Consider the following 12,801-nt stretch of genomic DNA (forward strand, 5'->3'; position numbering starts at 1 on the left):
AAGGAGTAGGCCTCGAACAATCACAAATAACTCGACAACGAAAGCAGCTATTCACAAAATTCTTTCACAGTGAGCGCTAGAAGGGTCTCCTGAATAAAATGATGTATTTTTTTGTTTGTATTGTTAAAAATGAGGACGCTACAGGGAGTTAAAAACGAGTGACTTTTCAGCAACGTTTATACTGGGAGTCAATGAGGCCGCTCACCTGTGCTCTCCTCACTTTGAGGCTTGTCATTCAAAAACCGTAAATCCTATCGTTTAGGTAGACACATTGTGTGAATCAGGACACGTTTTCCTACTACTTTTGAGAAAATCATGTCTGTAGAGTGAAATTTGTGGCTGAAAACATGGTTTAAGCGAGAAAGTTTGAGCTTTTTTTTGAAGCCGCCTACACTCTAAGCTTAACGACCCTCACTGGTGTGTAACGCAATAGACACCCATTCAAAAGCCGGATTTTCTCCCAGAAACCACATGGCGTTTGAACCGGGCCTGATCCGAAAGTGTAAAACCTAGCAGAAAAGTTGAATGCCAGATCCACAGAGGAGAAGTTTTCCTACGTTTTAGAGTTTGAATCATGTCTCTAGGTGAAAGCATGCCAGAGCAGTGGATGTTTGAAAAACATTGAAAAAGTGCTTTTTTTTCAATTAATTCCATAGAAATGAATGGGGTTTTTTTGGATGATTTTTTCGCGACTACGTCGCGAAAAAATCGTATTCTATAGAGAAAAGTAATAGCATAGCGAGTCCGATCGAGCCGCACGTTTTGATACATTGTTTGTCTGTGTGCGACGTACGGTTATTGTGTTACTCGAAATCAAAATTTGTGTTGGAAGAGTAACAAATATAACACTAGACCGGACAATTCCCCGGGGGAAATTGTGAGAGGATGCAGTGCGCGAAGCAATTCGGTCACGCATGTTCGCTGGCCGTGAATGTGTGACCCGCAATGATGTTTCAATGCAATCATTGTGTGTGTGCTCGAGACAGCAGCCATCATGAAGAAGACCTATTCAAGAGTATGACCAAAGTGACTACAGGCGGAAATTAGCATGTACTGCTATAACCTGGGACAGACATCTGTCCTTAACACAAGGATAATGTTTAATTTGTGCACTGTCCCTTTTAAAAATAAAATAAACTCTAAACTCTAAGAAGAGTGTTTGTAGGTTGTATGTACGAACAGAAGTGTTCCTAATAAAGTGGGCGGCTAAGGTGAGGCCTGTCGGCTGCCCTCCTCTCAGTTTGAGGCTTGTCATTCAAAAAGTGTAAATCCTATCGTTTAGGTAGACACATTGTGTGAATCAGGACAAGTTTTCCTACTACTTTTGAGAAAATCATGTCTGTAGAGTGAAATTTGTGGGTGAAAACACAGTTTAAGCGAGAAAGTTTGAGCTTTTTTTTTCAAACTGTCTACACTCTGTAGAGAAAATTAATAGCATAGCGAGTCCAATCGAGCCGCACGTTTTGATATATTGTTTGTCTGTGTGCGACGTACGGTTGTGTGACCTGCTATGAAGCTACAATACCATGATTTATGTGTGTGCTTGAGACAGCCGGCCCCTCCCCTCTGTGCTCGCTTACTGAATCCAGTCGGCATGGTGAAGGGCCTGAGCAGGTTAAGATACACACACAAGATTTTGTCAGGTGTCTGTCTGCTGTGTTTTGCTAAGGAGTAGGCCTCGAACAATCACAAATAACTCGACAACGAAAGCAGCTATTCACAAAATTCTTTCACAGTGAGCGCTAGAAGGGTCTCCTGAATAAAATGATGTATTTTTTTGTTTGTATTGTTAAAAATGAGGACGCTACAGGGAGTTAAAAACGAGTGACTTTTCAGCAACGTTTATACTGGGAGTCAATGAGGCCGCTCACCTGTGCTCTCCTCACTTTGAGGCTTGTCATTCGAAAACCGTAAATCCTATCGTTTAGGTAGACACATTGTGTGAATCAGGACAAGTTTTCCTACTACTTTTGAGAAAATCATGTCTGTAGAGTGAAATTTGTGGCTGAAAACACGGTTTAAGCGAGAAAGTTTGAGCTTTTTTTTGAAGCCGCCTACACTCTAAGCTTAACGACCCTCACTGGTGTGTAACGCAATAGACACCCATTCAAAAGCCGGATTTTCTCCCAGAAACCACATGGCGTTTGAACCGGGCCTGATCCGAAAGTGTAAAACCTAGCAGAAAAGTTGAATGCCAGATCCACAGAGGAGAAGTTTTCCTACGTTTTAGAGTTTGAATCATGTCTCTAGGTGAAAGCATGCCAGAGCAGTGGATGTTTGAAAAACATTGAAAAAGTGCTTTTTTTTCAATTAATTCCATAGAAATGAATGGGGTTTTTTTGGACGATTTTTTCGCGACTACGTCGCGAAAAAATCGTATTCTATAGAGAAAAGTAATAGCATAGCGAGTCCGATCGAGCCGCACGTTTTGATACATTGTTTGTCTGTGTGCGACGTACGGTTATTGTGTTACTCGAAATCAAAATTTGTGTAGGAAGAGTAACAAATATAACACTAGACCGGACAATTCCCCGGGGGAAATTGTGAGAGGATGCAGTGCGCGAAGCAATTCGCTCACGCATGTTCGCTGGCCGTGAACGTGTGACCCGCAATGATGTTTCAATGCAATGATCGTGTGTGTGCTCGAGACAGCAGCCATCATGAAGAAGACCTATTCAAGAGTATGACCAAAGTGACTACAGGCGGAAATTAGCATGTACTGCTATAACCTGGGACAGACATCTGTCCTTAACACAAGGATAATGTTTAATTTGTGCACTGTCACTTTTAAAAATAAAATAAACTCTAAACTCTAAGAAGAGTGTTTGTAGTTTGTATGTACGAACAGAAGTGTTCCTAATAAAGTGGGCGGCTAAGGTGAGGCTGACACACAAGGGCTGGAGTTTTCTACTGTTTTTTTTATGAAGGACCAGGCCTCGAACAATGACAAATAACTCGACAACGGAAGCAGCTATTCACAAAATTCTTTCACAGTGAGCGCTAGAAAGGTCTCCTGAATAAAATGATGTAATTTTTTGTTTGTACTCTTAAAAATAACGACACTAGAGCGATTTAAATACGAGTGACTTTTCACTCACGTTTATAATGTGAGTCAATGAGCTAAGAAACACAAGGTCTTGAATATTGTGCTGTGTTTTACTACGGACCAGACCTCGAACAATGACAAATAACTCGACAACGGAAGCAGCTATTCACAAAATTCTTTCACACTGAGCGCTAGAAGGGTCTCCTGAATAAAATGATGTATTTTTTTGTTTGTACTCTTTAAAATAACGACACTAGAGCGATTTAAAAACGAGTGACTTTTCACTCATGTTTATAATGTGTGTCAATGACCTAAGACACACAAGGTCTTGAATATTGTGCTGTGTTTTACTACGGACCAGACCTCGAACAATGACAAATAACTCGACAACGGAAGCAGCTATTCACAAAATTCTTTCACACTGAGCGCTAGAAGGGTCTCCTGAATAAAATGATGTATTTTTTTGTTTGTACTCTTAAAAATAACGACACTAGAGCGATTTAAAAACGAGTGACTTTTCACTCACGTTTATAATGTGAGTCAATGAGCTAAGAAACACAAGGTCTTGAATATTGTGCTGTGTTTTACTACAGACCAGACCTCGAACAATGACAAATAACTCGACAACGGAAGCAGCTATTCACAAAATTCTTTCACAGTGAGCGCTAGAAGGGTCTCCTGAATAAAATTATGTATTTTTTTGTTTGTACTCTTAAAAATAACGACACTAGAGCGATTTAAAAACGAGTGACTTTTCTATCCCGTTTATAATGCATGTCAATGAGCTAAAACACACAAGGTCTTGAATTTTGGGCTGTGTTTTACTACAGACCAGACCTCGAACAATGACAAATAACTCGACAACGGAAGCAGCTATTCACAAAATTCTTTCACAGTGAGCGCTAGAAGGGTCTCCTGAATAAAATGATGTATTTTTTTGTTTGTATTGTTAAAAATGAGGACGCTACAGGGAGTTAAAAACGAGTGACTTTTCAGCAACGTTTATACTGGGAGTCAATGAGGCCGCTCACCTGTGCTCTCCTCACTTTGAGGCTTGTCATTCAAAAACCGTAAATCCTATCGTTTAGGTAGACACATTGTGTGAATCAGGACAAGTTTTCCTACTACTTTTGAGAAAATCATGTCTGTAGAGTGAAATTTGTGGCTGAAAACAGAGTTTAAGCGAGAAAGTTTGACCTTTTTTTTCAAACTGTCTACACTCTAAGATAATGACCTTCACTGGTGTGTAACGCAATAGACACCCATTCAAAAGCCGGATTTTCTCCCAGAAACCACATGGCGGTTGAGCCGGGACTGATCCGAAAGTGTAGAACCTAGCAGAAAAGTTTAATGCCAGATCCACAGAGGAGAAGTTTTCCTACGTTTTAGAGTTTGAATCACGTCTCTAGGTGAAAGCATGCCAGAGCAGCGGATGTTTGAAAAACGTTGAAAAAGTGCTTTTTTTTCAATTAATTCCATAGAAATGAATGGGGTTTTTTTGGGCGATTTTTTCGCGACTACGTCGCGAAAAAATCGCAATCTATAGAGAAAAGTAATAGCATAGCGAGTCCGATCGAGCCGCACGTTTTGATATATTGTTTGTCTGTGTGCGACGTACGGTTATTGAGTTATTCGAAATCAAAATTTGCGTAGGAATAATAAAAATAAAAATAAAAATAATAATAATAAAAAGAAACACGTAGAAGAACAATAGTTGCAGTGCTTTGCACTGCAACCTATGGGCTCCCCTAGGGGAGCCCATAGGTTGCTGTGCTGCAGCACTGCATCCTAACTAGACCGGACAATTCCCCGGGGGAAATTGTGAGAGGATGCAGTGCGCGAAGCAATTCGCTCACGCATGTTCGCTGGCCGTGAATGTGTGACCCGCAATGATGTTTCAATGCAATGATCGTGTGTGTGCTCGAGACAGCAGCCGTCATGAAGAAGACCTATTCAAGAGTATGACCAAAGTGACTACAGGCGGAAATTAGCATGTACTGCTATAACCTGGGACAGACATCTGTCCTTAACACAAGGATAATGTTTAATTTGTGCACTGTCCCTTTTAAAAATAAAATAAACTCTAAACTCTAAGAAGAGTGTTTGTAGTTTGTATGTACGAACAGAAGTGTTCCTAATAAAGTGGGCGGCTAAGGTGAGGCTGACACACAAGGGCTGGAGTTTTCTACTGTTTTTTTTATGAAGGACCAGGCCTCGAACAATGACAAATAACTCGACAACGGAAGCAGCTATTCACAAAATTCTTTCACAGTGAGCGCTAGAAGGGTCTCCTGAATAAAATGATGTATTTTTTTGTTTGTATTGTTAAAAATGAGGACGCTACAGGGAGTTAAAAACGAGTGACTTTTCAGCAACGTTTATACTGGGAGTCAATGAGGCCGCTCACCTGTGCTCTCCTCACTTTGAGGCTTGTCATTCAAAAACCGTAAATCCTATCGTGTAGGTAGACACATTGTGTGAATCAGGACAAGTTTTCCTACTACTTTTGAGAAAATCATGTCTGTAGAGTGAAATTTGTGGCTGAAAACAGAGTTTAAGCGAGAAAGTTTGACCTTTTTTTTCAAACTGTCTACACTCTAAGATAATGACCTTCACTGGTGTGTAACGCAATAGACACCCATTCAAAAGCCGGATTTTCTCCCAGAAACCACATGGCGTTTGAACCGGGCCTGATCCGAAAGTGTAAAACCTAGCAGAAAAGTTGAATGCCAGATCCACAGAGGAGAAGTTTTCCTACGTTTTAGAGTTTGAATCATGTCTCTAGGTGAAAGCATGCCAGAGCAGTGGATGTTTGAAAAACATTGAAAAAGTGCTTTTTTTTCAATTAATTCCATAGAAATGAATGGGGTTTTTTGGGGCGATTTTTTCGCGACTACGTCGCGAAAAAATCGTATTCTATAGAGAAAAGTAATAGCATAGCGAGTCCGATCGAGCCGCACGTTTTGATATATTGTTTGTCTGTGTGCGACGTACGGTTCTTGAGTTATTCGAAATCAAAATTTGCGTAGGAGGAAGAAGAAGAAGAAGAAGAAGAAGAAATACGTAGAAGAACAATAGTTGCAGTGCTTTGCACTGCAACCTATGGGCTCCCCTAGGGGAGCCCATAGGTTGCTGTGCTGCAGCACTGCATCCTAACTAGACCGGACAATTCCCCGGGGGAAATTGTGAGAGGATGCAGTGCGCGAAGCAATTCGCTCACGCACGTTCGCTGGCCGTGAACGTGTGACCCGCAATGATGTTTCAATGCAATGATCGTGTGTGTGCTCGAGACAGCAGCCATCATGAAGAAGACCTATTCAAGAGTATGACCAAAGTGACTACAGGCGGAAATTAGCATGTACTGCTATAACCTGGGACAGACATCTGTCCTTAACACAAGGATAATGTTTAATTTGTGCACTGTCCCTTTTAAAAATAAAATAAACTCTAAACTCTAAGAAGAGTGTTTGTAGTTTGTATGTACGAACAGAAGTGTTCCTAATAAAGTGGGCGGCTAAGGTGAGGCTGACACACAAGGGCTGGAGTTTTCTACTGTTTTTTTTATGAAGGACCAGGCCTCGAACAATGACAAATAACTCGACAACGGAAGCAGCTATTCACAAAATTCTTTCACAGTGAGCGCTAGAAGGGTCTCCTGAATAAAATGATGTATTTTTTTGTTTGTATTGTTAAAAATGAGGACGCTACAGGGAGTTAAAAACGAGTGACTTTTCAGCAACGTTTATACTGGGAGTCAATGAGGCCGCTCACCTGTGCTCGCCTCACTTTGAGGCTTGTCATTCAAAAACCGTAAATCCTATCGTTTAGGTAGACACATTGTGTGAATCAGGACAAGTTTTCCTACTACTTTTGAGAAAATCATGTCTGTAGAGTGAAATTTGTGGCTGAAAACACGGTTTAAAAATAAAATAAACTCTAAACTCTAAGAAGAGTGTTTGTAGTTTGTATGTACGAACAGAAGTGTTCCTAATAATGTGGGCGGCTAAGGTGAGGCTGACACACAAGGGCTGGAGTTTTCTACTGTTTTTTTTATGAAGGACCAGGCCTCGAACAATGACAAATAACTCGACAACGGAAGCAGCTATTCACAAAATTCTTTCACAGTGAGCGCTAGAAGGGTCTCCTGAATAAAATGATGTATTTTTTTGTTTGTATTGTTAAAAATGAGGACGCTACAGGGAGTTAAAAACGAGTGACTTTTCAGCAACGTTTATACTGGGAGTCAATGAGGCCGCTCACCTGTGCTCTCCTCACTTTGAGGCTTGTCATTCGAAAACCGTAAATCCTATCGTTTAGGTAGACACATTGTGTGAATCAGGACAAGTTTTCCTACTACTTTTGAGAAAATCATGTCTGTAGAGTGAAATTTGTGGCTGAAAACACGGTTTAAGCGAGAAAGTTTGAGCTTTTTTTTGAAGCCGCCTACACTCTAAGATTAACGACCATCACTGGTGTGTAACGCAATAGACACCCATTCAAAAGCCGGATTTTCTCCCAGAACTCACATCGTGTTTGAGCCGGGCCTGATCCGAAAGTGTAGAACCTTGCAGAAAAGTTGAATGCCAGATCCACAGAGGAGAAGTTTTCCTACGTTTTAGAGTTTGAATCACGTCTCTAGGTTAAAGCATGCCAGAGCAGCAGACGTTTGAAAAACGTTGAAAAAGTGCTTTTTTTCCAATTAATTCCATAGAAATGAATGGGTTTTTTTTGGGACAAGTGTGACTACTACTTTTGAGAAAATTATGTCTGTAGTGTGAAATTTGTGGCTGAAAACAGTTTAAGTTTGAAATTTTGAGCATGATGTGTGTGTTCTTGAGACAGCTTTTCCCTCTGCCCCGTCACTGGCCCCAATTGGCATGGTGATGGGCCTGAACAGGAGAGTTAAGAAACACACACAAGATTATGTCAGGTGTCTGCTGTAAATTGCTATGGACCAGGCCTCGAACAATGACAAATAACTCGACAACGGAAGCAGCTATTCACAAAATTCTTTCACAGTGAGCGCTAGAAGGGTCTCCTGAATAAAATGATGTATTTTTTTGTTTGTATTGTTAAAAATGAGGACGCTACAGGGAGTTAAAAACGAGTGACTTTTCAGCAACGTTTATACTGGGAGTCAATGAGGCCGCTCACATGTACTGCTATAACCTGGGACAGACATCTGTCCTTAACACAAGGATAATGTTGAATTTGTGCACTGTCCCTTTTAAAAATAAAATAAACTCTAAACTCTAAGAAGAGTGTTTGTAGTTTGTATGTACGAACAGAAGTGTTCCTAATAAAGTGGGCGGCTAAGGTGAGGCTGACACACAAGGGCTGGAGTTTTCTACTGTTTTTTTTATGAAGGACCAGGCCTCGAACAATGACAAATAACTCGACAACGGAAGCAGCTATTCACAAAATTCTTTCACAGTGAGCGCTAGAAGGGTCTCCTGAATAAAATGATGTATTTTTTTGTTTGTATTGTTAAAAATGAGGACGCTACAGGGAGTTAAAAACGAGTGACTTTTCAGCAACGTTTATACTGGGAGTCAATGAGGCCGCTCACCTGTGCTCTCCTCACTTTGAGGCTTGTCATTCAAAAACCGTAAATCCTACCGTTTAGGTAGACACATTGTGTGAATCAGGACAAGTTTTCCTACTACTTTTGAGAAAATCATGTCTGTAGAGTGAAATTTGTGGATGAAAACACGGTTTAAGCGAGAAAGTTTGAGCTTTTTTTTGAAGCCGCCTACACTCTAAGTTAACGACCCTCACTGGTGTGTAACGCAATAGACACCCATTCAAAAGCCGGATTTTCTCCCAGAAACCACATGGCGTTTGAACCGGGCCTGATCCGAAAGTGTAAAACCTAGCAGAAAAGTTGAATGCCAGATCCACAGAGGAGAAGTTTTCCTACGTTTTAGAGTTTGAATCATGTCTCTAGGTGAAAGCATGCCAGAGCAAAGGATGTTTGAAAAACGTTGAAAAAGTGCTTTTTTTTCAATTAATTCCATAGAAATGAATGGGGTTTTTTGGGGCGATTTTTTCGCGACTACGTCGCGAAAAAATCGTAAACTGTAGAGAAAAGTAATAGCATAGCGAGTCCGATCGAGCCGCACGTTTTGATGTATTGTTTGTCTGTGTGCGACGTACGGTTATTGAGGTATTCGAAATCAAAATTTGCGTAGGAATAATAATAATAAGAAGAAGAAGAAGAAATACGTAGAAGAACAATAGTTGCAGTGCTTTGCACTGCAACCTATGGGCTCCCCTAGGGGAGCCCATAGGTTGCTGTGCTGCAGCACTGCATCCTAACTAGACCGGACAATTCCCCGGGGGAAATTGTGAGAGGATGCAGTGCGCGAAGCAATTCGCTCACGCATGTTCGCTGGCCGTGAATGTGTGACCCGCAATGTTGTTTCAATGCAATGATCGTGTGTGTGCTCGAGACAGCAGCCATCATGAAGAAGACCTATTCAAGAGTATGACCAAAGTGACTACAGGCGGAAATTAGCATGTACTGCTATAACCTGGGACAGACATCTGTCCTTAACACAAGGATAATGTTTAATTTGTGCACTGTCCCTTTTAAAAATAAAATAAACTCTAAACTCTAAGAAGAGTGTTTGTAGTTTGTATGTACGAACAGATGTGTTCCTAATAAAGTGGGCGGCTAAGGTGAGGCTGACACACAAGGGCTGGAGTTTTCTACTGTTTTTTTTATGAAGGACCAGGCCTCGAACAATGACAAATAACTCGACAACGGAAGCAGCTATTCACAAAATTCTTTCACACTGAGCGCTAGAAGGGTCTCCTGAATAAAATGATGTATTTTTTTGTTTGTACTCTTAAAAATAACGACACTAGAGCGATTTAAAAACGAGTGACTTTTCACTCACGTTTATAATGTGAGTCAATGAGCTAAGAAACACAAGGTCTTGAATATTGTGCTGTGTTTTACTACAGACCAGACCTCGAACAATGACAAATAACTCGACAACGGAAGCAGCTATTCACAAAATTCTTTCACAGTGAGCGCTAGAAGGGTCTCCTGAATAAAATTATGTATTTTTTTGTTTGTACTCTTAAAAATAACGACACTAGAGCGATTTAAAAACGAGTGACTTTTCTATCCCGTTTATAATGCATGTCAATGAGCTAAAACACACAAGGTCTTGAATTTTGGGCTGTGTTTTACTACAGACCAGACCTCGAACAATGACAAATAACTCGACAACGGAAGCAGCTATTCACAAAATTCTTTCACAGTGAGCGCTAGAAGGGTCTCCTGAATAAAATTATGTATTTTTTTGTTTGTACTCTTAAAAATAACGACACTAGAGCGATTTAAAAACGAGTGACTTTTCTCTCAAGTTTACAATGGGTTTCAATGAAGCCTGTCAGCTGCCCTGTCCTCAGTTTGACGCTTGTCATTCAAAAACCGTAAATCCTATCGTTTAGGTAGACACATTGTGTGAATCAGGACAAGTTTTCCTACTACTTTTGAGAAAATCATGTCTGTAGAGTGAAATTTGTGGATGAAAACACAGTTTAAGCGAGAAAGTTTGACCTTTTTTTTGAACGTCTCTCCACTCTGACCTTAACGAGGTCCACTGGTGTGTAACGCAATAGACACCCATTCAAAAGCCGGATTTTTTCCCAGAAACCACATGGCGTTTGACCCGGGACTGATCCGAAAGTGTAGAACCTAGCAGAAAAGTTGAATGCCAGATCCACAGAGGAGAAGTTTTCCTACGTTTTAGAGTTTGAATCATGCCTCTAGGTGAAAGCATGCCAGAGCAGCGGATGTTTGAAAAACGTTGGAAAAGTGCTTTTTTTTCAATTAATTCCATCGAAATGAATGGGGTTTTTTGAGACGATTTTTTCGCGACTACGTCGCGAAAAAATCGTATTCTGTAGAGAAAAGTAATAGCATAGCGAGTCCAATCAAGCCGCACGTTTTGATATATTGTTTGTCTGTGTGCGACGTACGGTTGTGTGACCTGCTATGAAGCTACAATGCCATGATTCATGTGTGTGCTTGAGACAGCCGGCCCCTCCCCTCTGTGCTCGCTTACTGAAGCCAGTCGGCATGGTAAAGGGCCTGAGCAGGTTAAAAAACACACACAAGAGTTTGTCAGGTGTCTGCTGAATTTTGCTAAGGGACAGGCCTCGAACAATGACAAATAACTCGACAACGGAAGCAGCTATTCACAAAATTCTTTCACAGTGAGCGCTAGAAGGGTTTCCTGAATAAAATGATGTATTTTTTTGTTTGTATTGTTAAAAATGAGGACGCTACAGGGAGTTAAAAACGAGTGACTTTTCAGCAACGTTTATACTGGGAGTCAATGAGGCCGCTCACCTGTGCTCTCCTCACTTTGAGGCTTGTCATTCAAAAACCGTAAATCCTATCGTTTAGGTAGACACATTGTGTGAATCAGGACAAGTTTTCCTACTACTTTTGAGAAAATCATGTCTGTAGAGTGAAATTTGTGGCTGAAAACAGAGTTTAAGCGAGAAAGTTTGACCTTTTTTTTCAAACTGTCTACACTCTAAGATAATGACCTTCACTGGTGTGTAACGCAATAGACACCCATTCAAAAGCCGGATTTTCTCCCAGAAACCACATGGCGGTTGAGCCGGGACTGATCCGAAAGTGTAGAACCTAGCAGAAAAGTTTAATGCCAGATCCACAGAGGAGAAGTTTTCCTACGTTTTAGAGTTTGAATCACGTCTCTAGGTGAAAGCATGCCAGAGCAGCGGATGTTTGAAAAACGTTGAAAAAGTGCTTTTTTTTCAATTAATTCCATAGAAATGAATGGGGTTTTTTTGGGCGATTTTTTCGCGACTACGTCGCGAAAAAATCGCAATCTATAGAGAAAAGTAATAGCATAGCGAGTCCGATCGAGCCGCACGTTTTGATATATTGTTTGTCTGTGTGCGACGTACGGTTATTGAGTTATTCGAAATCAAAATTTGCGTAGGAATAATAAAAATAAAAATAATAATAATAAAAAGAAACACGTAGAAGAACAATAGTTGCAGTGCTTTGCACTGCAACCTATGGGCTCCCCTAGGGGAGCCCATAGGTTGCTGTGCTGCAGCACTGCATCCTAAATAACAAAACCTGTCATTTCATTTCACCTTATCAAATCTAACACCGTGCGGAAGCAGTTCCAAAGGATGACTTAGCAGGAAATCATGCTCCTCAAGCCATATCCACTTCCTGTCTGCTTTTCTTTCGGCCCATTTGAACTGCGTAAAACCCTTAACGCAGCCCTGTGGAAATAAGAGCTCGCCTCCACCGGGAAGAAACACATGACATCCAGCAGGAGACACTGAAAACCTGTGAGAATCAAAAAGAAGAGCAGACTATCACTATATCGAGTGTTTCAAATACAAAACGGCTTTAAACGTTGTGGTGTTTAAGTTACTTGTGTTGGTTGAAGGCAAGGTGTAATTCTGGTATTGCAGAGTCAGCCTGAGCTGTGGGGGACACACGATCATAATCAGTATGTTTTATTAAAAAGGAAATTGACTATAGTATATGTAACATGGTTAGAGTTAAACTTTGCACAACCTGCTGGTGCAGGAGGCAGTGGCGGTGGGGTCGGGGGTCGCCCCAGTGGGTTATTTCTCACGTCCAGTTTTAGCTCAGGGAGGGCTCTCAGAGACTCCGGGATGCTCCGCAACTCATTACTGTGGATTGCAAGGACCCTCAAAGAGTGTAAAGAACCTAAGCAGGACAA

The 12,801-nt window shown here is 41.0% G+C and overlaps 1 protein-coding gene across 5 annotated transcripts in view; it reads right to left on the minus strand.

Annotated features, from left to right (window-relative positions):
- The window catches only part of pidd1 (p53-induced death domain protein 1), a 61,458-nt gene that overhangs the window by 35,137 nt on the left and 13,520 nt on the right, over window positions 1–12,801 (minus strand). For all 5 annotated transcript variants that reach the window (XR_009654067.1, XM_060914466.1, XM_060914468.1 and 2 more), the window contains 3 exons: window positions 12,633–12,788; window positions 12,487–12,538; window positions 12,197–12,398 (listed from right to left, as the gene is read on the minus strand). Coding sequence is in view for 4 of the 5 variants with exons in the window: in XM_060914466.1 (XP_060770449.1) it covers window positions 12,197–12,398; window positions 12,487–12,538; window positions 12,633–12,788 (410 nt within the window). In the remaining variant the exon portion in view is untranslated. The remainder of the gene's footprint in view (window positions 1–12,196; window positions 12,399–12,486; window positions 12,539–12,632; window positions 12,789–12,801) is intronic.

This window comes from Neoarius graeffei, chromosome 2 (genome assembly GCF_027579695.1).
Source record: "Neoarius graeffei isolate fNeoGra1 chromosome 2, fNeoGra1.pri, whole genome shotgun sequence".
Taxonomy (NCBI): domain Eukaryota; kingdom Metazoa; phylum Chordata; class Actinopteri; order Siluriformes; family Ariidae; genus Neoarius; species Neoarius graeffei.